The sequence below is a fragment of the Carassius carassius genome, chromosome 11, assembly GCF_963082965.1.
Source record: "Carassius carassius chromosome 11, fCarCar2.1, whole genome shotgun sequence".
Classification (NCBI taxonomy): domain Eukaryota; kingdom Metazoa; phylum Chordata; class Actinopteri; order Cypriniformes; family Cyprinidae; genus Carassius; species Carassius carassius.
Window position 1 is genome coordinate 9,347,349 of NC_081765.1, and position 27,579 is coordinate 9,374,927.

The 27,579-nt window shown below is 38.8% G+C and overlaps 2 protein-coding genes across 2 annotated transcripts in view; one reads left to right on the forward strand and one right to left on the reverse strand.

Moving 5' to 3' along the window:
• The window catches only part of LOC132152732 (serine/threonine-protein kinase SIK2-like), a 364,451-nt gene that overhangs the window by 238,397 nt on the left and 98,475 nt on the right, over positions 1 to 27,579 (reverse strand). The window lies entirely within an intron of this gene.
• On the forward strand, positions 13,782 to 27,480 carry si:ch211-214p13.3 (nectin-3-like protein). Its single transcript, XM_059561163.1, has 5 exons — positions 13,782 to 14,292; positions 24,967 to 25,278; positions 26,196 to 26,304; positions 26,873 to 27,021; positions 27,115 to 27,480. Exons 1-5 carry the CDS (start codon positions 14,229 to 14,231, stop codon positions 27,147 to 27,149), a joined length of 669 nt encoding a protein of 222 aa, XP_059417146.1. The 5' UTR covers positions 13,782 to 14,228; the 3' UTR covers positions 27,150 to 27,480.

A 27,579-nucleotide genomic window follows, 5' to 3' on the forward strand; every position in this document is an offset into this window, starting at 1 on the left:
CTCCAGTCGGTTAAGCGCCGGAACGGGGTTGAGGATGAGCGATCTGCCCGCTGTGATCAGCGCGCTCCCCGCCTCAGATGCGCAGCACACTCGAGCACCGCCGTTGCCCAGTCAACGGAGCGCGTGTCACATCCAGCCCTTAGCCATTCATGCGAATGCATGGTCAGCGCTTCCAGGGGTTTCGGATTGGGTGCTAGGCATTATAAAGAGAGGCTACTCGCTACAGTTTTCTCGACGCCCACCGCGCTTCTCAGCGCGCGTCGAAACTACGGTCAAAACAGAAGTAGCACACATACTTCGGGCCGAAATATCGAAACTGTTGAGCAAAGGGGCTGTAGAGCCTGTATCTCAAGCTCAAAGCGAGGGGGGGCTGTACAGCAGATACTTTCTGGTGCCCAAGAGAGACGGGGGTCTCAGGCCCATACTGGATCTAAGGCAGCTGAACAAGGCATTGATGAAACGCAGTTTCAAAATGCTCACGACCAGGAAGCTCCTCGCGCAGATTCGCGGAGGGGACTGGTTTATGTCAATAGATCTGAAGGACGCGTATTTTCAAATACAGATAGCGTCAAACCACAGGCGGTTTTTGAGATTCGCCTTCGAGGGCCAGGCATACCAGTTTGCAGTCCTGCCATTCGGCTTGTCCGTAGCTCCTCGTACGTTTACGAGGTGCATGGATGCAGCGCTCGCTCCTCTCAGACTCAGAGGCATACGAGTGCTGAATTATTTGGACGACTGGCTAGTTCTGGCCCAATCACGAGCGGAGCTCGTGAACCACAGGGCTGTTTTACTCGATCACCTCGAGAAGCTCGGCCTCAGTGTCAATTGGGCGAAGAGTTCGCTGAACCCCAGTCAGACGATCCTGTTTCTGGGTATAGTTCTGGACTCGTGTTCCATGACGGCGCGACTGTCACCACAGCGCACGATGGGCATTCAGCGCGCAGCGAGTTCTTTCCGCTGCGGCGCGACTGTGTCGCTCAAACACTGTCAAAGGATGCTGGGTCTCATGGCCTCAGCATCTCCGGTTCTGCGGCTGGGCCTGCTCCGCATGCGCCCCCTGCAGTTCTGGCTGAAGGCTCGGGTGCCGCGCAGAGCGTGGGCGTCTGGCGGCTGCATTTCAAGGTCGATCAGAGCTGTGTTGCGGCTCTAGCACCTTGGACAGCGAACGGCTGGTACCGATCAGGTGTAAGCCTGGGGACTTCCCCGAGTGTGAAAATGGTGTCGACGGACGCCTCCACTTCGGGATGGGGAGCGCTGCTCGAAGGCAGACCGTCCTTTGGCCTATGGTCAGAACGGGAAAAGCTCCATCATATCAACTGCCTGGAAATGCTGGCAGTAGAGAATGCGCTGACGCGCTTTTGTCCCCATATCAAGGATCACCACGTCGTAGTCCGTTCGGACAACATGTCCGTGGTGTCCTACATAAATCGCCAGGGCGGTCTCGGGTCCCGAAACCTGTACAGGCTGACGGAACGCCTCCTGATTTGGGCTCAACGCAACGTGCGCTCGCTGAGAGCGGTGCATGTGCCTGGACTGCAGAATCTGGGTCCAGACAGGCTGTCCAGAGGCAATGTCCCTACGGGCGAATGGTCTCTACACCCGCAAACAGTTCGGCTGTTGTGGGAGAGATTTGGCAAGGCGGAGGTGGACCTCTTTGCGTCCCACGAAAACGCTCACTGCCCCGCATTCTTTTCCAAGAACGAAAGCGCGCTGTCACGGAAATGGCCGTGCTGCCCGCTTTATGCGTTCCCTCCCGTCTCCCTCCTTCCGCAGGTGATAGAACGGGTGAGAGAAACGAGATGTTCAATACTGCTTGTGGCACCTCTTTGGAAGAACCAACCATGGTTCCCAGATTTGATGCAATTAGCGGATGTCGCCCCATGGCCGGTACCGTTGAGGAGAGATCTCCTCTCGCAGGCCAGGGGCTCGATTTGGCACCCTCAACCGGAGTTGTGGTCCCTCCATGTATGGGCACTCAACGGTTACCCGCTGATCTCGCAGTGGGAGTGCTAAATACCATCACTCAGGCTAGAGCTCCGTCGACACGACGTCTGTATGCCTCGAAGTGGTCGGTGTTCTCCAGCTGGTGCACAGCTCGAGGTTATTCACCCCTTAGTTGTGAGGTGACGGAGGTCCTCTCCTTCCTACAGGAGCTGTTGGATAAGGGCAGAGCCCCATCCACGCTCAAAGTTTATGTGGCGGCCATCGCGGCGTTTTCTGAAACGGCGTCCGGTCAGTCAATAGGAAGGAACGATTTAGTCATCCGGTTCCTCAGAGGAGCTAGGAGGCTGAATCCTCCCAGGCCTCCGTCAGTCCCTATGTGGGACCTCGCGGCGGTTTTGGAGGCCTTGAAGGGTCCCCCTTTTGAGCCTATCCAATCGGTTAGCCTTCAGCATCTGTCGTTCAAGACAGTATTCTTGTTGGCTCTCGCTTCTGTGAAGCGTGTGGGTGATTTGCACGCGCTCTCGGTGAGCCAGTCGTGCTTGGAGTTTGGGCCCAATGACTCAAGGGTCATACTCAAACCTAGGCACGGTTATGTGCCGAAATCCCTCAACACACCGTTTCGGGCTCAGGTTATTGCCCTGTCCGCCCTGCCGGTGTCAGGGGAGGATGGAGACTCGAGTCTTCTTTGCCCTGTCAGGGTTTTAAGAGCTTATGTGTCTCGCTCTGCTGCCTTTCGGCAGACGGAGCAGCTATTTGTCTCATTCGGTGGACGTTCCAAAGGAATGGCTGTTTCGAGACAGACTCTATCCAGATGGATAGTTGACGCCATAGCGTTAGCTTACGCTTCCAGGGGCCTTCAGTGCCCGTTGGGCGTCAGAGCACACTCCACAAGAGGCGTCGCCTCATCGTGGGCGTGGTCTACTGGGATCTCCTTGCAGGATATATGTATGGCGGCGGGTTGGGCCTCGCCGTCTACATTTATCAGGTTCTATAACCTGGAGGTTCCCGCCTTGCAAGCAAGGCTGCTGTCGGTATAGAAGAATCAGGGCCCTGAGGGGAATTCTGAATTCATGAGCGCTAGGCGCTGCCGACTGTTATATGGGCAGTATTGCGTAAGACCCGCATTGCCACATTGGTCAGGCCTTGCCTCGGCTGTGTGATGTCATATTGCCGCATCTACGGATGCTGCTAGATATGGGACGGAGGGTTTTTTCCCCCTTTTTTCTGTCCCGGACTCTCTGTGAGTCCCTCAGGTGACTGTGCACTGTATATCCTGGGCGTTGCTTCAGGTTTATCGGTGTGTGATCCCTGCGCGCACGGCGTTTTACATCGGGTTCCCGTAGCGTCTTAGCTAAGACGCAGTACGAGAGAGCTCTCGTAAGAGAACGTACTCGGTTACTAAACGTAACCTCGGTTCTCTCTAGAAGAGCGAACGAGTACTGCGTTCTCTGCCGTGCGTACGATTCACTCTGGTTCGCTTCGGCGATGAAATAAATCAGGTGAGTCAGCCTTTTCGAGCTCCTTTTATAGGTTGGGCCACACCCGTTTCGGCGGGAAGTGGCAAGAAGGGCGCGAAGCGCCCTTATTGGTCTGATGTTGCATCAGCCTGCGCTCGATAGGCTGTGCAGTTGCCGCAGAACAAGCCAGTGAGCGAGCGAGCCGTCTCGCCTATGGCTGTTGGTGGAATATTTGAATCAGGTGGCGTCTGGTAATTTGTTAATTTAGCCACTGTGCTAAATAAAAACCTTGGATTGTTTTGGTTATTTTCAATGAGTTTGTGGATATGCTCTGCCCTAGCAGTTTTTAGAGCCTGTCTATAGCTGGACATACTGTTTTTCCATGCAATTTTAAAAACTTCCAAGTTAGTTTTTCTCCATTTGCGTTCAAGACTACGAGTTACTTTCTTGAGAGAGTGAGTATTACTGTTATACCATGGCACAGTACATTTTTCTCTAACCTTTTTCAATTTGATGGGGGCAACAGCTTCTAATGTATTAGAGAAAATAGTGCCCATGTTGTCAGTAATTTCGTCTAATTCATGTGTATTTATGGGTACAAATAGCAGTTGAGATAGATCAGGCAGGTTATTTGCGAATCTGTCTTTGGTGGCTGGAACAATAGTTCTGCCCAGACGGTAACGCTGAGACATATAGTTAATATCAGTTATACGCAGCATGCACGATACAAGGAAATGGTCTGTAATATCATCACATTGGGGTACAATATCTATAGCAGTAAGATCGATTCCATGCGATATAATTAGATCTAGTGTATGATTAAAACGATGAGTGGGCCCGGTGACATTTTGCTTGACTCCAAAGGAGTTTATTAGGTCAGTAAACGCAAGTCCTAATGTATCATTTGCATTATCAACGTGAATATTAAAAAAATTTAAGGCAAGTAAACCTCATAATTTCATGTTATCGGTTGCTGTTTTTTTTTTTTACTAAGAGTAAAATAATGTTTGTTTTTTGTTTCTGTAGATGTTAAAAGCCAGAGACATAGGAGAGCATCATTCTTTTGAGATTTATGTAAGTTATTTTTAGAAAATAAATGTTTCTGTTGTCTCCTGCCTGTTTACTTCACATTTTGATGCAACAACAGTATGATTACGTGCTCATTTCATTAAAATCATTGATGTTTGTGTTGTTCAATGCAGAACAACAACTATGGAGTTTGGAGAGTCATCATTCTTGGTTGACTATAATAATTGCTGTTAATAATGTTCATTGCCTGGCTGACTACGTCTTTTATTAATTTTTCTGAAAAATCCTCTCATATGCACATAAACTGACAGTCACCACTTATAAGCTACTACTAAATATTGTAGAAACGTAATTTTCTGTAAAGTTGCTTTGTAATGATTTGTATTGTAAAAAGCGCTATACAAATAAACTTGAATTGAATTTGGTTGAATTGAATTGGATTTTTTGTTAATCCATTTATAGTCTAGATATAATCAGTATTTTCAAGCCTCATAAATACAGAGTTATTGTAGAAGTAATTCATATTTATATATGAATAAATCTTAAATTATAAGATCGCAAACATGTATGTTAAAAAAAATAGAGTAAATTATGACCATTTTTATTATTTGGGGAACTAAATCCTTTGAAGGGCAGCCCTCCACGTACATTAACATTTGTGAGGTATGTGAATGTCATGTCTATTTTAATGTTTCAGTAAAGAAGTAGCTTTCTAAAAGCAATATATTTATTCAAGCAATATTACATATCCTCTCACTAGTGCTGCTATTATAGCATTCTAGAGCGCTGTGGTAGACAGAGACATTAAACAACCACAAAAAGTGTTGAAACAGATTATTTACCTATATGGATGTGATTTTTTTAACTGTACAATGACACTTTTACTGTTTAGAGCTGCTTCACATCAGAAGTGAATTCTGTTTGCATCATTATTTTTATTTTTATCAATAAAGTTATAACAAATATATGACTATACTGGATGTACACAAAAATAGAACAAATCAGGATTTTCACAGCATTTATGTTCAGTAGTGTGACATTAATGTGTGGAAATGGACAATTTTTTTAATGTGTGATTATGTGATACTAACTACCAGGGAAGTCGTGGCCTAATGGTTAGAGAGTTGGACTCCCAATCGAAAAGTTGTGAGTTCGAGTCCCGGGCCGGCAGGGATTGTGGGTGGGGGGAGTGCATGTACAGTTCTCTCTCCACCTTCAATACCATGACTTAGGTGCCCTTGAGCAAGGCATCGAACCCCCAACTGATCCCTGGGCGCTGCAGCATAAATGGCTGCCCACTGCTCCGGGTGTGTGTTCACAGTGTGTGTGTGTGTGTGTTCACTGCTCTGTGTGTGTGCACTTCGTATGGGTTAAATGCAGAGCACAAATTCTGAGTATGGGTCACCATACTTGGCTGAATGTCACGTCACTTTCACCATAGTTTAGAATACATAATATTTATAATTTCAGGAACTACTGTAAGAGTGGGAGTGTTGGAGAAATCAAGTGTACCAAGTCCTCTGTCTCCTCAGCCATGAAAGAGACCTTCAGTCATGTAGAGATGCAGGAGTTCAAAGAGCTTAGAAATCAAAGAGCTAAAAGATTTTCAATATTAGTGCCAATTCAGTATGAAAACAGAGAGTGAGAGAGCAGAGTGGTAATGAAATCTAGTTTTATAAGCAATTATTCTCAATGCTTAACATCAGCTCTCAACAGTTTGCTTGTGCTTTGATGTTCTTTAATTGACTGGAAGGTGTGCATTAAAACACACCTTGCATAAAAAAATTATCAGTTCAATCTCCATTGTAAATTAATGTGCAGCTTTTACAGAAGCAAAAACGTACAGTCAGAATGCTAGGTCTAATGATCTGTAACCAAACAAACTAATAAAAAAATTAACTTAGTTCTGCCCTTCCAGTCAAACTGTACTCCACAAACATTAAAGGGTTAGTTCACCCAAAAATTACAATTCTGTCATTAATTACTCACCCTCATGTCGTTCCAAACCCATTATACCTTTGTTCATCTTCAAAACACAAATTAAGATATTTTTGATGAAATCTAAGAACTTTCTGACCGCTCTATAGGAAGCAACTTAATGTACACATTTCAACCTCAGTTTAGTCTTGTGTTGCGTGAACACAACACTCATGCGTTGTGATGCTCTCGTGAATGCACATTACAGATCAATATTTTTGTAACTGGTAAGTTGGGTTTTTTGTTTGTTTGTTTGTTTTGGACACCTACACTTGCGTTGCTTCATAAAATTTAGTTAAAATAACTGAAGTCACATTAATTACTTTAATGATGTCTTTCATACCATTCTGGAACTTGAATGTGTAAGTTGCATTGCTTTCTGCAGGGTCATAAAGCTCTCGGCTTTCATTAAAAATATCTTTGTTTGTGTTCCTAAGAGGAATGAAGGTCTTACACATGTGAAACCACACAAGAGTGACTAATTAATGACGTAATTTTCATTTTTGGTTAAGCTATATTTTTAAGTGCAGCTTTAACTTAACTTTTTAACCTAGCTCTAAAAGGTGTGTATTACACAATTTTAATCGACTTCAACAGAGTCAACCCGTTTCATGTCAGGTGGATCTTTGCCTCATGCTTTAAACTCATGTAATGCTCACCTAACCATGGATTAGCTGTTATGTGTGAAGAGGGTTATAGGTTACACAAAGTCACAAAGGGTTAGTTTGCCCAAAAATGAAAAGTAGGCAGTGTTTTTCTCACCCCAGAGGCATCCTAGGTGTATATGACTCTCTTCTTTCAGACGAATCCAGTCAGAGTTATATTAAAATTTGTCTTTGGTCTTTCAAGCTCTGTCATTGCAGTCTATGGTGTTGCATTGCGTCAGTCCAAAAGAAGTTAAATAAAAAGCGCTCCTCCATAAAAAAAAAAGAAATGCTCCGGGGGGTGAACAAAGTCCTCCTGTAGCGAATCGATTGAACTGTGAGAAGTATGAATACTTTTCAAAAACACTTGGTGACATCACAGTTAAAGACTTATTTTAAAATCTACTTTATAAGATATATACCTGTAGTGAACAGTGTAAATAAAACTTGAGAATTTCTGATTTTTTTTCTGATTTTTGTTTGTTTTTCCAGACTACATCCAAAACAGTGTTTCCACATCTGAGATAAAGGCAGTCATAAGACCCCAGTAGAACGATGAGGATAAGCTCTTCAAAAAAATGAAACCTGCCTGAATAATGAGGGAAGAAACATGCATGATTGTGTGATTTATAAATAAACACCAAGTACACTTAGTTTAACTCTCAGCCTGTTATTTTAGGTTTAAAGAAATGTAAAATAATTTGTTGCATTGCTATTTGAGACATTCACTGTTCTATTGCAGTGGTTTTTAGTAATTCTAGCTCTACAGCAGTTGTATTTTAATAGTATGTGGCAGATACAAATTAAAGGGCAACAGAATTAAAAGCCCAAATAAGACAGACAACGCAACCGCAAAATTGATTACATGGGAATTACTCTAAAAGAGAATAAAGCTCACAGGTTCAGTTCGGTGGGGTCAGGTATGAGACAAATTATACAAAAGATTTGTTTCATTTAACAATAATAAAAAAACAGATGCACTACACATTACATCACAAAAACACTAGCAAAAGAATAGTGCAATTCACAAACGACAATACACATTACAAAATACAAAGATTGGGGATCGGCATCCAGCTCCTCTCAGGAATAAGTCCCAAAACTCTCCTATCTATAAAGAGAAAAAGGGCCCAACAAAATCCACATCCACCACACATGCACACAAGCACAGACACACTGCACCTCACTATGGAGCACGGCAATCAGTGAAGAATACCACCACCAAGAGTAATAGGAAACAACTCCTAGTGCTTCTGCCACCTCAATTATAAAAGAAGAATACACAAACACAAGATCAATCACTAATAAACATACACTCATTCCATACACTTACACATCTTGTCAGACTGTAAAGGTTTAGAAACAGTCAAGGCTAAAAGGCAAAACCTGTACCGCCTACAACCCGGGTAATATACCAATTGATACTCTCGCAAAAAAAATAAAATAAATAAATTCCTGTACTCAAGTATTACATACACATTGGAACATTACCCTTAGCAGGTGGCAACAATATAGAAGAGCACGCCACACCAAGGCCCAGGAGACCTTAGCAAAGCTTACAAGCCGGCAAATGCATCAGTTAAGTGTATGAAAAAACATGCACACAATAATAATAAAAAAAGGAAACAAATTATAATACCTTCATTAAATGCATACACATTTAAACAAACCCAAAACAAAGGAAAAGAAACACACACACACACACAATTCAACATTTAAAATATAAGAAAACAACAACAACATAGTGGTCACAAAAAAGTAGACTTCTGTACATTAATCATATTGAGGAGAAATACAGTAGCCTAATCAAATTACAGCCAGGCAGTAGAGCTTCAGTCCGGAAGCAACGGGTTAAACAATCAGCCCATAACTATGGGCAGTTGAATAAACAAGCAAGATTGTCTGAAAGGTCCTATGACATGAAAATGTCACTTTCTGAGGTTTATTAACATTAATATGAGTTCCCCTAGCCTGTATATGGTCCCCAAGTTTCTAAAAAATTTTAATCGGTGTAAATTGAGATTTTGCTATCTTTCTCTGCCTTTGAGAAAATGGAAGCTCAAACAGGCTGATCTGGAATCTCCTCTTTGTGACGTTGCAAGGAGAATTGTTACCTCCCCTTTCTCTGCTTTGCCCGCCCAAATATTTACATATAATTCAGTCGCAATGTCAGCACAGGCATTACAGACTTTTATGATATGGATTCGACAGCACCGGCACAAACAGTGAGTAACAGTGATCATCAATGCCTGATCTGTGATTTCTGATGTGTAGCTCATTATTCAAGTTCACACAGACTTTCTTTCTAAATCGTTTAATACTGTTTATGCATCAGTGAATCAAGCCAGTGGATTAAACGATCAACTTCACGTTGTTTCTCTTAGTAGCATGAAACAAATGTGTTATTTAAATTGTGATTTAACTACAGAGAGCGATCAAAGAACACTCCCTTTTTTCAGAGATGTATAGTAACGAAGTAGAACTACTTCACTACTGTACTTAAGTACTAAAAGGCGGTATCTGTACTTTACTAGAGTATTATTTTTTTCTCCTACTTCCACTTTTACTTCAGTACATATTTTCGATGAGTTTAATACTTTTACTCCGATATTTTTTTATGTGCTGCATCATTACTCGTTACAATTATAAAAATGTTACGAATCATTCCATTACAAACAGAACTGTAGATGGCAGGTTTGATGAAGCTGGCACATCATTGAGCGAATCAAGCGATTAAGAAGACAGCACGTGCTGACTGAACTGCTATGAAGAGAGAGATGAACACCAAGCCGAGCCAGATAATGACTCGTTCACGAGTCAAGAACCGGTTGCATCGGTTTTCGAATCACCAGTAGTTCTTTCTGACAGTTCGATTCAATAAACCAGTTGAAGAAAACAGTTCACCGGTTCTTTTGCGCTCAACGTAATGGCGTCATTGGCGTTGACTGCAAGCCTTCGGTTTACCTGGGCTCATAACATTAGCACAGAATCAATCACCAAAAGAATCAGTTCGGTTCAGACGCACTGTGTGTCAGTCTGCTTCACGCTGAATCACACATGCACAGTATCATCAGCTCCTCGGTTCTCGAATCGGACACGTCTGACAGAAACGGTTCTTGACCACTGATCTATAATATCAGTTATATATATAGATCAGTGTTCTTGACTCGTGAACGAGTCAGTCTTTTGTTCATTATCTGGCTCAACTCTGTGTTCATCTTCAGTTCTCTCTTCACATCAGTTCAGTCAGTGTACTGTTTGAGTACATGAATTACTCCGGGATATTGGTTTGTTTTAACTCAGAGGGAGTGTCAGCCACATTAAACAAGTTAACAGCTTAAGTCATTTGCTGATTAATGCGTATTGGGGACGCGAACCATTTAAAACGACTCAGTTCGATTTGGTGAACTGGTTCAAAAAGATCCGGTTACATCGAATGATTCGTTCGCGAACCGGATATCACAAACTGCTTTGTTTTGAACTGTCTTACAACAGACACGGAAGAGAAGACAATGCTGAATAAAGTCGTAGTTTTTGCTATTTTTGGACCAAAATGTATTTTCGATGCTTCAAATAATTCTAACTGACCCTCTGATGTCACATTTACTACTTTGATAATGTTTTTCTTACCTTTCTGGACATGGACAGTATACCATACACACAGCTTCAATGGAGGGAGAGCTCTCTGACTAAATCTAAAATATCTTAAACTGTGTTCCAAAAATAAAAGGAGGTCTTACTGGTTTGAAACAACATGAGGGTAAGTTATTAATGACATCATTTTGCAAATTGGGCGAACTAACCCTTTAATCTGTTTTTTGTTTACAAAAAGTTACAGTCAAAGGAATTGTGATTGTCCTTTAGGTTAATAATTTGAAATGGTAAAAACATATGTTCAAACTTTTGACTACTTTCTTTAATAACTACATAACACAATACTTGTACTTTTACTTTCAGTACTTGAGTAGTAAATTTTCAAAAAGGCTACTTGCAATACTTAAGTACAAAAAATGTTGAATACTTTAGTACTTCTACTTAAGTGTGGTGCTTAAAGAGCACTTCAACTTCTACTCAAGTCATTTTTTTGATAGAGCACTTGTAGGGGAGACCAGGGACAGTTGTAACACTTTTTGCAATTTTTAGCAATACATCAAAAACCATTTTTACTGGAATAACCAATTTGTTATATTATAAATTTCAATCTGTCAGCTGCTGAAAAAATTTATTTAAGTGGGTTTATGAAATATGTACAGGTTGCAAAATTGATTTTAATACAGTCTCTCCACTGTTACAACCGTCCCAGTGTACAGGGACGGTTGTAATGCATGTCAGGGACGGTTGTAACATGTCTAAAATCTGCATAATGAATCAATCATATACTCAAAATAGAAAATATTATTTATCAGTCATGTTATTGTGACTATTCATTTCATGTTTTTAAGTAATGATTACCCTTTTCACACAAATAACACACAAAAAGAGGATGAAGCTGTCAAATTATAATGCAAGAAAATTGTTTATTGGGTAGAACACCTCAAAAAAGGTTAAACATGAACTCAAACATTCTCAAAAACAGAGAGGGTGGGCTTGGTAGGCCTAGTCTGAGTCACAGTTGTGGCAAGTGTAAAAATGGAGTCCAGTACTCTAGAAAGTGTCTTTGATCCCTGGCTCCTCTTCTTGTGGAATCTGTGCAGGGTCACATGGAAAATGCCATATGATTTGGCCACTCCCCTGACTGACTTTCCCTGTCTGATTTCATCGGAAGCCTTTTCCAGCACAGGAAATGGGACTCCCCTGTCTGTCTTCCTCTTTCTGATATTTGGCATGCTGTCTATCACACTGACAATCTTTATATAAAAAAAGATAATTACTTTAAAATGTGATTTGATGACATTTTACATTTAATTTGCAATGCACATTGTACATTTTACTTTTAATTTGCACATTGAAGGGAAACTATACAGTTTTTTTTAAGCTTGATTAGTTTTTAAAATATAAATGAAACTTGGTTGGTGATACTGGGACAGTTGTAACGGGGCGTTACAACCGTCCCAGTACCACCAAACATGTTTTCATCTCCTGTGAGCTAGCTTGACTGCTAGTTTGACACTTGTTAGCCATTTCTATTTTTAGCTTACAAAACAGTGATTCTAATAATACTTGTTTGAATTCATAGACATTTGATCCTATAACAGCATCCAAAAAAGTACATCAGAAAGAAAAATATTTTTTTTACATCAGAAACAATCTTTTGTAGATAACTCCGTCAGGAAGATTCAAATGTGGCTCCCTTTATGGCAAAAATGGAGGGAAACTAACTGAGCATGTGCACAGTGAGTGTCATCACTCTAGGTTGTTTCTGATTGGAGGAATTCAAGGTGTTACAACCGTCCCCTGTTACAACTGTCCCTGGTCTCCCCTACTTTTACTCAAGTCTGGGTCTCTAGTACTTTATACATCTCTGCCTTTTTTTCGGAGCTCTCACACATCGCGAGTATATCTGCACACTTGCCTAAACTGCCGTTACAATGAATGATGCTGTTATGCTGCACAACAAAGCTCTTACTGTATTCAGGTGTTTGCTGTTAGTTGTGGTGAAAGCATTTTGTGAGAGAAAACGTGTTGCAATAATGACGAGATCACTGCATTCACGCGATAAACAGACTCTGTCTACTCCATGCTCATCACTGCAGCCTTTCATGTGATGGGAAAAGATCGAAAAAATAATTATATAATCAACAGCTGTAATAGTAAATATAATGTAATAGTATATAGTGACGTGACATTCAGCCAAGTATGGTGACCCATACTCAGAATTTGTGCTCTGCGTTTAACCCATCCGAAATGCACACACACAGAGCAGTGAACACACACACACACTGTGAGCACACACCCAGAGCAGTGGGCAGCCATTTATGCTGCGGCGCCTGGGGAGCAGTTGGGGGTTCGATGCCTTGCTCAAGGGCACCTAAGTCGTGTTATTGAATATATATATATATATATATATATATATATATATATATATTTGAGAGGGGTTCCACGCATTTCAAATGCAAAGATGTCAGCCAATCACAACAGTTGTCGTTTACTCGGAGTCTCACAGCAGACACGCCCCTTCAAACAGAGCTTTCAAGCCAGAGGGCAAATAACAGGATATAAAAAAATTATTTCTAAATTTTAAATGTAAAAATCATACTTACAATATAAGTACACCTAAGGAAACATTAAAAAGCATTTAAAGAAAAGGAAATAATCCATGTCATGGGACCTTTAAAGTCCAAGCTGACAGCAGCAAAAAGTTTGCAACACACACACACACAGAGGCGGGGCACACGTTCACCCCTTTTACCCTTTTATATACCGTAGCTACTTATTAACAAGGCTTTTCTCCGATTTACTAGTTAACTGTTGTTTAACCCCTTACATAGTTAATGCATACCACAAGTACTTCAGAAGTATTGCAGTAAACGGCATCGATGCAGTTTTTTACATATAACAAAAACTGCAATAATTTTTTGTAAAGGTACAGAAACCGCATAAAATTAAGTATTAAAGAGGATATGAAAGCTGCCCTAATCAGCGGCATCCACCGCCGACCCATAATCATGCTCCTAGCTTTTTCACAGAGAGAGAGAGAGAGATAATCCTACTGAGCATGACAGATGAAGTTTAAACACTCTATCTTGATTCTGATGAGAGGAACTGGGTGTTGCCCCCCAGTACTGCTGGCTGAGGGAATAAACGGACTGTGATAAATGGAAACAACTGGTCTGAAAAACAGAGGAAGACTTCGAGTATAGGCTAATAATAATTTAAAAGCCCTGGTAGGTTTTCTTTAAATTATTCATTCTACAAGATCATTTCTGTTTGTTAATTCAGAAAGACGTGCTGCCTAAGAAAGATGAATTTAGAGCAGTGTTGTTGCATATGCTACATAGTTTGACCGGCTCTGATTGAGACGATACGTGAAGTTAGTTTCGTTTTGCATTACTCCGCGAGTGTGTGCGTGTGTGTGTGTGTGTGTGTGTGTGCGCGCGTCTCCTCAGTTTACCGGGGTGGCTCGAATCATTTGAGCGCAGTTGTTTTAAGACTGTCACGGATTCGCTCCCTCACTCGTTCAGTGGCACTTACTGGAGGTGACAAAAACTGTGTGACGGTCTTGATCAGTGTCTTAAATATGTTTTCCCGTCGCTTCATTACGATGACTGTTGTTTATTTTCTTCTCAGCAGTGGGACAAAAGGTAAGCACCTCTTTAGAACATGTCTGACAATTTATCAATTTGCCAAAATGTCGTGGTTTATAACTGGTAAACATAAATGCATAAACATTTATTCATAATACACGGAACGGGTTATTATAGCCAAAGTGATAAGTAATCTGATGACAGATAGCTTAGTTTAGGGCAGATAAAGCAAACAGATTCTACTGCATTCTCAAATCAAACAGGCTATACCCAGTGTTGGGAAGGTTACTTTGGAAATGTAATAGGTTACAGATTACAAGTTACCCTGTTTAAAATGTAATAGTAGTGTAACTTTTTCAATTACTTTATTAAAGTAATGTAACTAATTACTTTTGAGTACTTTTTGATTACTTTTCTAAATTTGTGAAAATTAAAGAATAATAAATAAAAGCATATACATCAACTTAAATACAGTTATCTAATAAGCATGTGACGTATTCTGTGTAAAAAACTCCTAAACATTGGTGTTTTTTTTTAAACTGCTGTCTCTTTGTATATGATGATAGTTTTCTCAAAATAAGTAAAATGCACATGAAGTGACACAGAGCAGTTCTAGAAATTATGTTTATGTGCTCATGTACTCCTATATTGAGGCGGCAGAGGTTGAAAACACTGCGAGCTTCAGTAGGCCTATGTGTAGTAAATCAAACCATGTCTTTGCCATTAATTTACAGGAGGGGCGGACTGGGAAAAAAATTCAGACTGGAAAATTCAAACTCATACAAACAAATTCATGGACAAAACTATTTTTTGTATGGACCTGACATAAAAAAAGGTTTAAATCTTTAATTTGGGGTCATGCAAAATAATTAAAAGTTCTCTCCTGAACTGCACCTTCACTTCCATTTTTCTCTTCAGTCTCTTTATTTTGCTCTGTTATCCATCTCTCTCATGACTTTAATACTCAAGATTGAACAAAACTATACTTTACAATACAATACTCTACAATACTACAATATCTTTATAGAAAAATCCTAATACTGTACACGAGTCATGTTTTAACCTTACAAAAATGAACCTAGCTTTTATTAGCCTATATAAAAGTAAAATAACCTTGTTTTGTTTTTGTTTTTTTGCAAATGGATTTAAATACATTTGTAAAATAATTTTTGGTTACCACATTTAAACAATAGTAACCATTTTCTCTGGATTTATAGTTAAATATTAAAATGTAAATTTTCGTAAGGGTTGTGTTGTTGTCTGTCGTAGCTCCCCTTAAACCTATAAAAAAATCAGAATTTTTTTCAGATAAATTCCTACTGTAACATTACAACTGATAATAATGATGTCCTTTTTATAGTATTTTGAGTGATGACTGGTGAGCAACGTGCTGCTGCTTGATTAAATAAATAAAAAAAGCATCTTTACAGATGAAACTGACCTGAAACCCTGAACAGTAGTTCTGCTTCTCTGCTCCAGCTGTGCGCTTCCACAGTCCACTCTATTCTCTCTCTCTCTCTCTCTCTCTCTCTCTCTCTCTCTCTCTCGCATTGATTACTCTGAGTCTGATCCAAACCGTTTGGCGGAGAGCGCGCGAGTCATGACTAACACTTCATGACTTATTAGAGATTTAATTATCAAATGGCGGATTCGCAAATGATCGCTTTAGTACATTCGGCAGGCAATTATACAATAATGATATTAAATAGTGGGGCAAAATCGGCTGCCAGGTCACCGGGAATTGTCCCGGTTCTCCCGATGTCCAGTCCGCGCCTGATTTCCACAGACAGGCAGAATGTGCAAGTCATATAGGCTATTGCATTTTTGGGGCTTAATATTCACAGACACTAGTCCATGTCATGTTTTGATTCAAGTGTACTGACCTACTTTTGATTGAGTCATCCAAAATGTGGCATATTCCGTCCGCGTTAGGCATTCCGTTTTTATGACTGGATTCTACGAACCAGACTGTATTTCCGCATCCCGGAAATTATTAGGGCGGTGTGTCTCAGAATAGTCAGTGCAATTTGGGAAAGAAATCAGAGTTAAATCTGTATGTGGATGTGTGTAAATATTCAAATGTAATCCCCTTTGTAATCGTAAAAAATTTCATAAGTAACTGTAATTTAATTACTCATTTTTTCATAGTAACTGTAACTAATTACAGTTACAATAATTTTGTAATTAAATTACGTAACGCCGTTACATGTAACTAGTTACTCCCCAACACTGGCTATACCATATTATGAAGGTAGTTTAATGCCTAAAATATTTGCATACGCAGCGTGGACATGCACAAGATCGTAAAGCCTGGTTCACACGGCAGGATAATTAGGCCGATTTTAGCCCCGATTGACACCTTCCGACAATCTTAAGGATGCTCCGATTATCGTAAAATAATCTGATCAGATATTCCTGCCTTGTGGGGTTTGTTAAGACTGCTCTCCTCTGCTCGGAAGGACGTCGGGACCGCTCCGATCTCAAATCGGGGATATCCAACATGTTGGATTTATTTGGCCCGATTTCTTCTCGTGTGTGGTGTCCCCCGAGGACAAACGATCACGCAGCCTGTGGACTGTGGCGTGAAGCCAATCAGAACGCGAGGTGATGAGGCGGCGAGGAAGTACCGGGAAACAAAATCAAAACAGCCGGCGGCATGGCGCACCAGAAAGTCCGGTGGACGTCGGAGATGGAGGACCAACTCGTCGACCTGTGGTAACACCGTGAATGTTTGTCTCCACTTCTTTGACCATCGCCTTTTCTTGTTTTTCTTATTTTCGGTTAAAAACAAAGCACAAACTATGGCCACTGCATCCTCTTCGTGACCTGGGAATGCTCGGGAGTCAAATCGGTTCGTGTGTGATGTGTTGATTTTGCCGTGTGACTGCACACCACACACTGTATGACCAAAACTGTTAGACCCGTGATTTTTTATCGCCGTGTGTGGGGTCTCTCAGGTTTGGAAAATCAGCCGACAATTTTAAAATCGTCCCGTGTGAACCAGGCTTAAGAGTAAATTAAATTTGCATGCAATAGAAGCTTTGTAAATGTGTAAATAGCGTTTCAAGCTTAAGAAAAAAATATTTGCCGCATGTTACTGTTACTTGTTAGTGTAATTCATGTATTGTGAAACTGCAGCTTCTAACGCAAAATAAATATGATCTGCATTCTTCTGACTTCCATTTTTCTGCCCTTACACTTTTGGCACGTTGTTTTCGCTAAAACACGGTCAGAAGTAGCCTACTGCGAGATTTCAAGCAAAAACTTCAATTTAAAGAACTGCAAAACAGATCGACTGCATAGAACCATCTGTATGTGCAAAAAAAAAAAGAAGTAAAAGATATATAGGCCTATATATATCGTCGCACTCGTGGGTGTTTTAACACCCACACTTTTCCCGGTGAGAGGGTTCAACACCCGCACGTTTTCTGCAGTTTTTCCGCAGTTTTGCACAAACAACTTACTATAGTCGCTCCTCCGTTTCTCTGGCCGCTCTGTGTCCGCGCTCGCTGTGTCTGCACTTGCCACGGCTGACCTCAAAACCGGCTTTGAGTGTGACCGGCTGATGATGGCTGTTCTATGGAGCTAGACGAGTCTCAAAAAAGATAAATGCACACACTACATTCACATATGCACACACAAGATTCATACATGCACACACATGATTCATAAATACACACACAGGATACACAAATGCGCACAAAATTCACAAATGCACACACAAAATGTAAAAAGCACACAAGATTCACAAATGCATACAAAATTCACAAATGCACACAAAATTCATAAATACACACACAATTCAGAAATGCAAACAACATTTACAAATGCACTCAAGATTTAGAAATGCACAGGACAAGATTCAGAAATGTATTTCTGATGCACACACAAATATACCTTGATTTACAAACTGCTTGCGGTCTGTGAACTTCACTGCATTTGTGTGTGAATTTTGAGACTCCCCTGACTTGGCTCGACACACAAATGCATTTTTTTAAACGGGGAATGATCAGCAAACAATCAGATATCTCCCTTGTTTTAGCCAATCACAAGAACGCACCCCACGCGCGGTGGGGGATTGTTTACTTCTAAGCCAATCACATGAACGTGTTCACACAGCGCGATATGCCTGTGTCGCGAGCGCGAGCTAGCGCGGTGGAGTTCTGTCTGTCTGTTGGTTGAGACCTCAACATGGCTTCTGGCAACGACAGGGGAGCGGTATAACTTACATTGGGCCCAATCCCAATTCTACCCCTTATCTCGGCAACATGGCTGCTACAGCGAACAAAAAGACACATAAATGTAAGCTTTTTTGGCATAAATAAAGATTTTAACGAAAAGTAATAATTTGTTTTATGTTACATTCAATTGTGAGTTCATATTAATGGTCATGTTACTCAAAGAAATGTTTGCAAAAAATCGCTAATATTTCCTAACGTCATATCATTACAGACTGCATGATAGTGCCACAGCATATCTGATCAGCGCGATAACTGCCGTAGCCCAATAATTAGAAATCACTTAACCATTTTCTCAAATATTGCCTATCCGAGAGAGAGAGAGAGAGAGAGAGAGAGAGAGAGATGGTAGTTGCGTGTATTCGCGTCTGTGCGTTTATCTTTTTGGAGTAAAAACAGCGATTGTATCCTCTCGCTGCTGGAAAATATAATGTAGCGATTCAGTATTTAAACTGTATTTAATATAAGCTGTGGGGCAGCGTTGACAAGTTTATTTTCTCCTGGATGTGAGAGCTGCGCGATTTCCGATATGTGTGTGTGTGTGTGTGTCAGTAAGCAGCAGCTCATTAATACAGAACGATAATTAAAGGCTCTAATGCACACCAGTATATGTGGGTATTGTAAGAGCTAGACGACGAATGATGGCGTGTGACGTCATGGTAGTGGTGTCCCAATCCTTAGGGGAATATTTTCTCCCCTACCCCTTGACACTCTGTTTCAAGGGACAAGGGGAAGGGGTAGGTGGAGGGGTAGGGGAAGTGGTATAAAATAGAATTGGGATTGGGCCTTAAAGTGTTTAGCTAGTTATCTCCTTGTTGTGAGATGTTGTTTAATTGTTAATGTTAACCGGTTTAATTGTGCAACTATCAACATAAGCTAGCGAGCTGGCTAGGGTCAGGCTATTATCTTTCCATAAAGTTGACATTCTTGTGAATTAAGTGACTGACAGGGTCTGTCGCCCCAATCCGAGGTAGCAGCTCGGGCTTTTGTGCAGTTATTGGCCCCAATTTTGTGTTGTAACGTTAACTTATGTGAAACAGGTGTTTCTAATTCTGACTCCCCTCGCATGCACGCGCATGGTGTCATACATTGGTGCCAGTTATGAAAACAGACAGTCGTAAGTAATACATTGCAATTTGTGTATCGGTGTTTGATCGTGTATTTAACTAAACGTATCTGATTTACAGCTTGGACTGTCAAGCTGTGCTTTTGTCGTTTGTGTGTTTTACTGCAGTAAAACAATGAAAAAACTGCTCGTTTTCTCTATTGCAATATTCCTTTTCATGAAACAAAATGTGTTTGTTAGAGAGCAGAACAATTTCAGGAGTTTTGTTAAATCTGCCTTAATTACTCTGCCCTTATGTTGATAACATTGAAAAGCTGTGAAGACTTTGTGCTTATACATCGAGCGTATCAATAGAATGTCGTATGAATTCAGCAAATTCATACTTCCCTTTATTAAATGCTTATTATTGAATCTAAACACTTTTTTGCAGATATTCTACAGGATGAGATGTGTCTCCAGAATGAGTTTATTTGGCCCCTGACCCAGTAAACTTGATGCTTTTTTATTTCTTTTATAGTTTTATTTGAAAATATTATGTTTGCTTATTGTAATTTCTATTTGATTGTAAAACTGTGTAAACTGTAAATAAAAACACTTAATGATTTTCCCATCTCATGTTATTCACAACAGAACTGTAAAATCATAATAAAAATATGATGAAAAGGTGGTACTAAAAGTACATTTATTAGGATAACTGCCAACAGAAGAGTAACATAACATGAATTGGGGTTGTGTAAATGGTTCTGTTATGGACAGTATCAGTGTTAGTAGCAAATAAAACAGCTTTTGTCTGAAAACAATTCTAAATAGTTAAATATTTTATAAGGGTCATCAGGACATTACAGTCTATAGTCAGAGGTAGCAGAAAGACCTTTATTTCCAAATATGTTTGTAAAGATAATTAAATTTCTTGTAACAGAAAGCATTTCAAGTACACAGATACAACTACAGCAGTACACTGAGCCAATTACAGTACAGTAAAATAAAATACACATATTATGTACATGGTTGTATGCATGTGTGCTTCATACAGCATAACAATATAATTTACATGAAATACATTATTTGACATTTGTCAACTGCCAAATTCGTAAATAAACTCATTCTTGAGACACATCTCATCCTCAACACCATCAAACACCAATACACAAATTGCAATGTATTACTCACGACTGTCTGTTTTCGCAACTGGCACCAATGTATGACACCATGCGCGTGCATGCGAGGGGAGTCAGAATTAGAAACACCCGTTTCACATAAGTTAACGTTACAACACAAAATTGGGGCCAATAACTGCACAAAAGCCCGAGCTGCTACCTCGGATTGGGGTGACAGACCCTGTCAGTCACTTAATTCACAAGAATGTCAACTTTATGGAAAGATATTAGCCTGACCCTAGCCAGCTCGCTAGCAATGTCTAACTTTCTCCAGGCTATGGGTCGTATTAATTTCTTAAAATCTTGAATTTACCCTCTTATCTGATTGAGAATGCAGTTATTACTTATCAGCTAGTAGCATTCATCTAGTTCACTTTTTGTCAGCTGACTTTTCAGTTATCTGTGTTAATGTTATATTATCACCTAGAAGTGACTGAATAGGGATTGGTGTTTCAGACATTTCTAGTTGTTTCCATTTTGAAATATAGCTAGAATCACACAAACAAACTAAATTTCTCAACTGAGCAGCACTAGTCTTGCAAGAAAGGTAGGGACCTTCCCCCTTGTTCTTTTGCTAATTGTAAAGTTATGAATTTAATCCATGTTTTTCCAAATTGTACTGTTCCAAATAAATCCTTAAATTATTCTTTCCCAATCATGTAACTGTTTCAGAGGAATTTGAACCGGAAGGCCTGGAATCAGTAGCATCCGGGGTACTATATTCATTTTAACTGATTCTATTCTTTTACTCATATCTATAGGAAGTAATTTCCATTTATTCACATCTGATTTATTGTCTTGTTTATAATTGATAATATAATTAATTTTCTATAACTTTTTTTTTTGTATAACTGCCCCTAAATAGTTAATACTCTGAAAATTCCATTTAAAGTTTAGTTCCTTATTCAAAGCCTGAGAAAGAGAGAAATTAAAAGCCAAAATTTGTGTTTTGTGTATGTTCAATTAGTAACCAGAAAGGTTCCCAAATACCTTAAGGGAGGAACACAGTTTTGGTATACAATAATCAGGGTTACACCGATATTTCAAGAATTCTCAGCATAAATGTTGATCTTCTCTTCTACACTTATGTATATTATACCTTGTATTAACATCTTAGTCCCCTAGTATCTTAAGTCCAAGTGTTAATGATCAAAAGGGGCGTCCAACTCACCAGGGGTTTGCCTGTCGATGCACACAAGAGGAAGATTTGTAAGTGTCACCATGAAACGCTCCATGTTAACTTGAGATGCATTAGGCATCACTTGCACAGGCGGATTTCTACCACAAGTGCTATTTAAAGTCATGACTGATATGTCACTATATGGAGTAAACAGCACTGTACAAGTTTCAGTCTCCGTAAATAGAATTGAGATTTTAATCATAACAACGATGAAGACCGAACCAACATGATCTCATGAGAATACTGTACATGTGTATTTTTACATTAAATGTGGTTCTACCACACCTACATTTACTTATGTTTTCATGCACATAAACACATACATAACTTTAAGGACCAACCAACAAGAACTAAACAGACAGGGTTTTTAAACACATGGGATGTAATCAGATAGAACAGAAACAGGTGGGGAGTAATCAATTAACTGAACAAGAAAAGGAACATGACCAAATAAGGAAACTCAAAAGGAACAGAAGTCCATAACTGTGACAACATCACAGTCACAAATATTTTCACACTGAGCATTGATTTTACCTTTGCTCTCATTATGTGCACACAGTTCATTGAATGTTTACAGCAACAGTGCATATAGCTGGTTTCCAGTTTGGCTTGTTTTGCACAATGCACATGCCAACACAACTACAGGTACAGGGCCACATCAAAAGTGTGTCTTCTGTATGATCTTTGAAACATTCATCCTGGAGAAGTTGCTCATGAGGCTTTCCAGAGAAGAGTAATAAAATAATTTATAAAAATATTTTTAAATATTTTATATCATGATCACATTAATATATATTATAATGGAGAGGAATACTCTCATGATGATTCAGTATTCATTGGTTTAAAAGAGAAAAGGAATAAAAAATAACAAACTGTTGAGATAGAACATATTTTTCTTCTGTTTGTCCAGAAGTCTTCAATGAGAACATCAACACTCCATTTTAAGCAAACTTACATGCCCAGTATTTATCAATAAAAACTAAAATGTTTAATCTTATGTATTTTTTATTTAACCATGTCAGCAGCAGTGGCTATATTCCTGGCAAGAGGAAACATTTCAATTTCACTATTCAGTCATATCTAAAATGATCAATCTAACATCTTACATAGGCACCTTGGGAGAGAACACCAGTGGGCTCTGCTGCTTTGGAAAGGCCTGAAATGAGCCTTGCCACCTGAGCCTTGCCAATTGACAGCATTGAGAAATTTATATTGACAAGATAGTGTGTCCCAAAACTTGCCTACTCTTCTGTTACACACTCAAAGTTTGAACTTTTTTTCACAAGTTGGCAAAATGGGATGCATCGAGTGTCTGGAGCACTGTAAAAAATAATTCTGTGGCTTAGTAAATATTACAGAAATTTTTAACTTTATTAACTTAATAAAATCTCTGAATATCGTGTACTTGATTGTTTGAGTTAAACATACCAAAATAATTCAGTAAAAATCCAACAGTTCATTTTATCTAAAATTTACAGATATATTTAAGTTGTTTTCAATAAAATTATTTAGTATTTGACTAACCAATTATTTCTTTATAATATACTTAATATACTTGTGAAATTTCTATCAAAATATTTGAGAGTGTTGAATTAAACTGATCTGTTTCAAGAAACAAAAATATTACTTAATTCAAATCAATATTATTAATATATTTAACACACAATTTGAGTAAGTTTACTCCATTAAAACAATGCACCCCTCCCCCACCCTCTGACGTGACGACAACTCGACGGTTGGTTGAGTCAGTGAGCGCGGGCAGTTTGAACTCTCCAGTCTCCAGACAACAGCTCTCTTCTCAGCATCGCAGATTTGGTGCATTTCCTCAGTGAAATTCAGGTTTGTGTATGTTTTATTTTATCTATAAAATCTTTACTGTGCTTTAAATCATATTTAATGCAAAACAACATACAGAGGCGTAATTCGACACCTAAAAGAGTCGCGCCTGTCTTTTTGCATGATTGAAATGCTTTGCATAAACACATGACTTCATTCCTAATGATAATAAATATAATTATTATCCTTTGGATGATAAAATGTCCTCAGAACTGTCACTGTTTGTTTATTGGCAGGTTATGTCAGTCACTCGCAGTATCTATCGGCTGTGAGTGAAACGCAGGACGGCGGTATGAAGTTCAAAGTTCACCCGCAGAGGCGAGTCCGTCTCCGGCACGAGGACCAGCGCTGATTCGGTGGATATTGGGTTGATTTGATTACACTTGAATTAGGCTACCTGAATTTTTAAATATTTAATTTTTACTTATAAAATGTTTGTTAAATGAGTTTAAATGTAGGCAATATTGTATACAGTGTAAAATGTGCTGTATTACTGTACTCATTGACAATAAAGGCCAATGTCATGTATACTGGTGGTTGTGAGGAGTACTATTTTTACAAAGGTTTAGAGAAAATAAAAAGTTAATATTACTCATTCATAAAAACAGTTAATATTACTCATAAATATTGTTTTTAAATGTTTAAATGTTCAATTATTTCTACTCAATTTTATTTGTTAATGTACCAGATGCAGTTACTCAGATTTACTTAATTTTTTTACTTGCATTTACTCAATTCATACAGTATATTTTATTGATTTCACAGCTTTAAAATTTACTTAATTTTTTTGAGTGTAAAAATGTTTCACCAATAAAATTGAGTAAATAATAGTTAAACTTTTACAGTGAGTGCAGAAACATACACAGATAGTCAGCTATAGAAAGGCTGGCATGGTAGTTAAAGGTTCCAGATTTAAATGACTGTAATGATACCCGTGTAGCTTTTAGACTTTGGCTGGGACGATGCTATTTTGTGATAGCAGATACTGCTTGGCCAAACTTGAATATGCTGCCTTATTCCGAAATTAACTAAAAAATTCACCTCTCTCTAGAATTTGTTCTAGACAAAACATTCAAGAAATATTCCACATGAGCAAACTCTTTAATTTGCTTTTGGGTACCACTTCATTAAAACTATTAAAGTTTAATAAAAATATAGTGTTTAATGCTATAAATGTGTTTTGCTTTTAATTATATGAATGTTTTAATCTTTTTCAATGTTCCTAATGATGTGATGATGATTTATGGTCACCAGCCACAAGCCCTGTGAATGCGAGCGTGACTGTGGATGTTGTCCCTGTCGCTGGACGTCTTGAGGTTACTTTGGCAACCTGCACAACTTCTAGTACGAAGCCTGCTGCTGAGGTCTCATGGAATTTGGGTGCTTTATCTGATTCTGTGAAGGTATCGACAAACACTGAGAAACATTTAGATGGGACGTTCACAGTCACAAGCAGTCTGATTGCAGCTCCAACTGTACAGATGAATCAACAACATGTCCAGTGTTTGATCAAACATGTTACAATGAAAGAGGAACTACAAGTTGATCACAAGATCACTGTACACTGTAAGTGGCATGAGCCTTTACAAGATAACCTAAATATTTCACACCCTTAGCAAATTGTCTTGTGTGCTTGTTACTGCAGTGTCATTAAACAGTGTGTGTAGACATCTGAATCTGAAAAAGTGTATCAGTTTTTAGTGGGTTCTCTGTCATTTAAAGGTCACTTCCTGCCTCAGCTTGTTAACAGTAATTGATAATTAAATAATAAGTGCCATTAAAATGACAAAACCATAAACAGAGGCCCTTTGGATAAAAATGTGATTAAAAAAAGTTTAAGCATAAATAATATTAGTAGTTTTTAATGTGGTAAAACATTGTCAGATATTTATTTAGTATTACCTTGTGAAAAATAAGCACACTTTAGCATACATTTAAAAAGAGTTCTTATTACAAAAAGAATACAATTTAAAATACACTTAAGTGTGAACTGAATAATATTTGCAGACAATTAACATGATGTAATTTACAATTAAATAAAATGTATACTTACTGTAATAATTTAATAATTCTATTGTCTTTAAAACATTGTTAAAATTAATTGCTTACAAACATCTACGGTAATCTAAAATGTATTTTGTCTTTGTATGTCTTTTCTATTTAGACTTGTAGGTCATGTATTTAAATATGCAATAATACATTTGCATAAATGAAATTGCAGTTTGGTGCACTTAAATATATTAACTTTAAATATTATTACAATTGTTGATTTATCTGTTTATCCAGGAGTTGACAGATGTATTTGATTTATTCACTGATTATTGACTTATCAGTTGAAATGATTACACAAATGTACAGAAGCAAAGTTCACTTTTGGCAGTTAGTGGAGACTTGGTAAACCACCTGAATTTGTCTAGAATGATTGTAATTGGCATATAAGTGAAATCTTTGCAGTCACATGTGTGTGTTTCTGTGTTTTAAAGATCCACCTCAGCTGGTCTATGTGACACCTTTCAACAATCTCTCTAATGCTGAGGTGTATCAGTGTGAGGCAGAAGCCAATCCTTCAGCTACACACTTCAGCTGGCACAGGTATAAAATCTAACATGCCACAAAAAATAAAAAATAAATAAAAGATTAATAATTATTATATATAATTCTAATGGAATCATCTTTGAATCAATAGTACCTGAAAATCATAGCATAAAAAACAAATAGAGGATGTTTCATTATATTTCATCAAACAATTACAGATTCTGCAAGATGTAACAACTGCAGATCCTTGCACATCCCTAACATGTAATACATGCCAAAAAATTAAGCAATACATACACAAAATAGGAAGTAGGAAACAGCTAGGCATAATTCAAAAAGTGCTGAGAGTGATCTATAAATGTCAAGATCAAATCATTGAGGTTAATTTGCATTTATTTGGTTTGCAGATGTTCTTCACAAACTGACACACAGAATATGTGCATTATGTAAGTCAGCTTGTGAAGAATGCATCTGAAAAGTCAGCAAATTACTGTTGTTAACGTTTATGTCCAGAACGACTTGAAAAAGTTAGCAAAACATACTAGGTTTTGTTTTGAAATTTAGGCCCTATACTCATTCTTTTGCCCGTCTGACTTTGTATTCTTTGCTCTTGTTCATGGAGTAGCACACACCAGACTATCCCTAACGATGCCATTAAAGCAGAAGGAAATAAACTCTACTTCTTGAAACTGACGTCTGACCTCACTGGCCTGTATATCTGTGAGGCTTCAAACGAGTATGGTAAAGGAATCGGCTCACTCTACTGGCAAAAAGGTCAGAAGTGAAAGCTTGTGTGCATGTTTTGATGAAAGAAGATACACCAGTTTGTTTAGACTACATTGCTTATCATGTTATCTCTTTTTTTAGGAGAGAAGACAGAAGACAATCATTCTGAGCTCTGAGTCCTTTATACTGGATGCAATTCCATATTTTCTCAGTGTCATCAGAGTCCCTTTAAGGAAATTCAGGAATAAAAGCTGGCGGCAATTTTATTATTCTTCTTAAATCCAAATTATATTTACAAAATATTTTTCAGGCAAGCAAAGATAGTCCACATGAACATTGTAGAGCTGCTCTTTTAATTCACAGTGCCTATCAACAACGTGACTTTTAACTGAAAGGAACTATAACATATTTCCATATTGAGCATTATGCTTTCTCCCATCTACTGTATGTATGTGTGGACCATCTGCTTTGCATAGATTCTTAACATTAAATTTTATTAACTTATTTGTTTACTTAACTTAAATTAACTTATTTGTATACACACAAACAATACAACGATATATTTATATTAGCAGATGTAGAAGGAATTACATTTTACAATGCCTT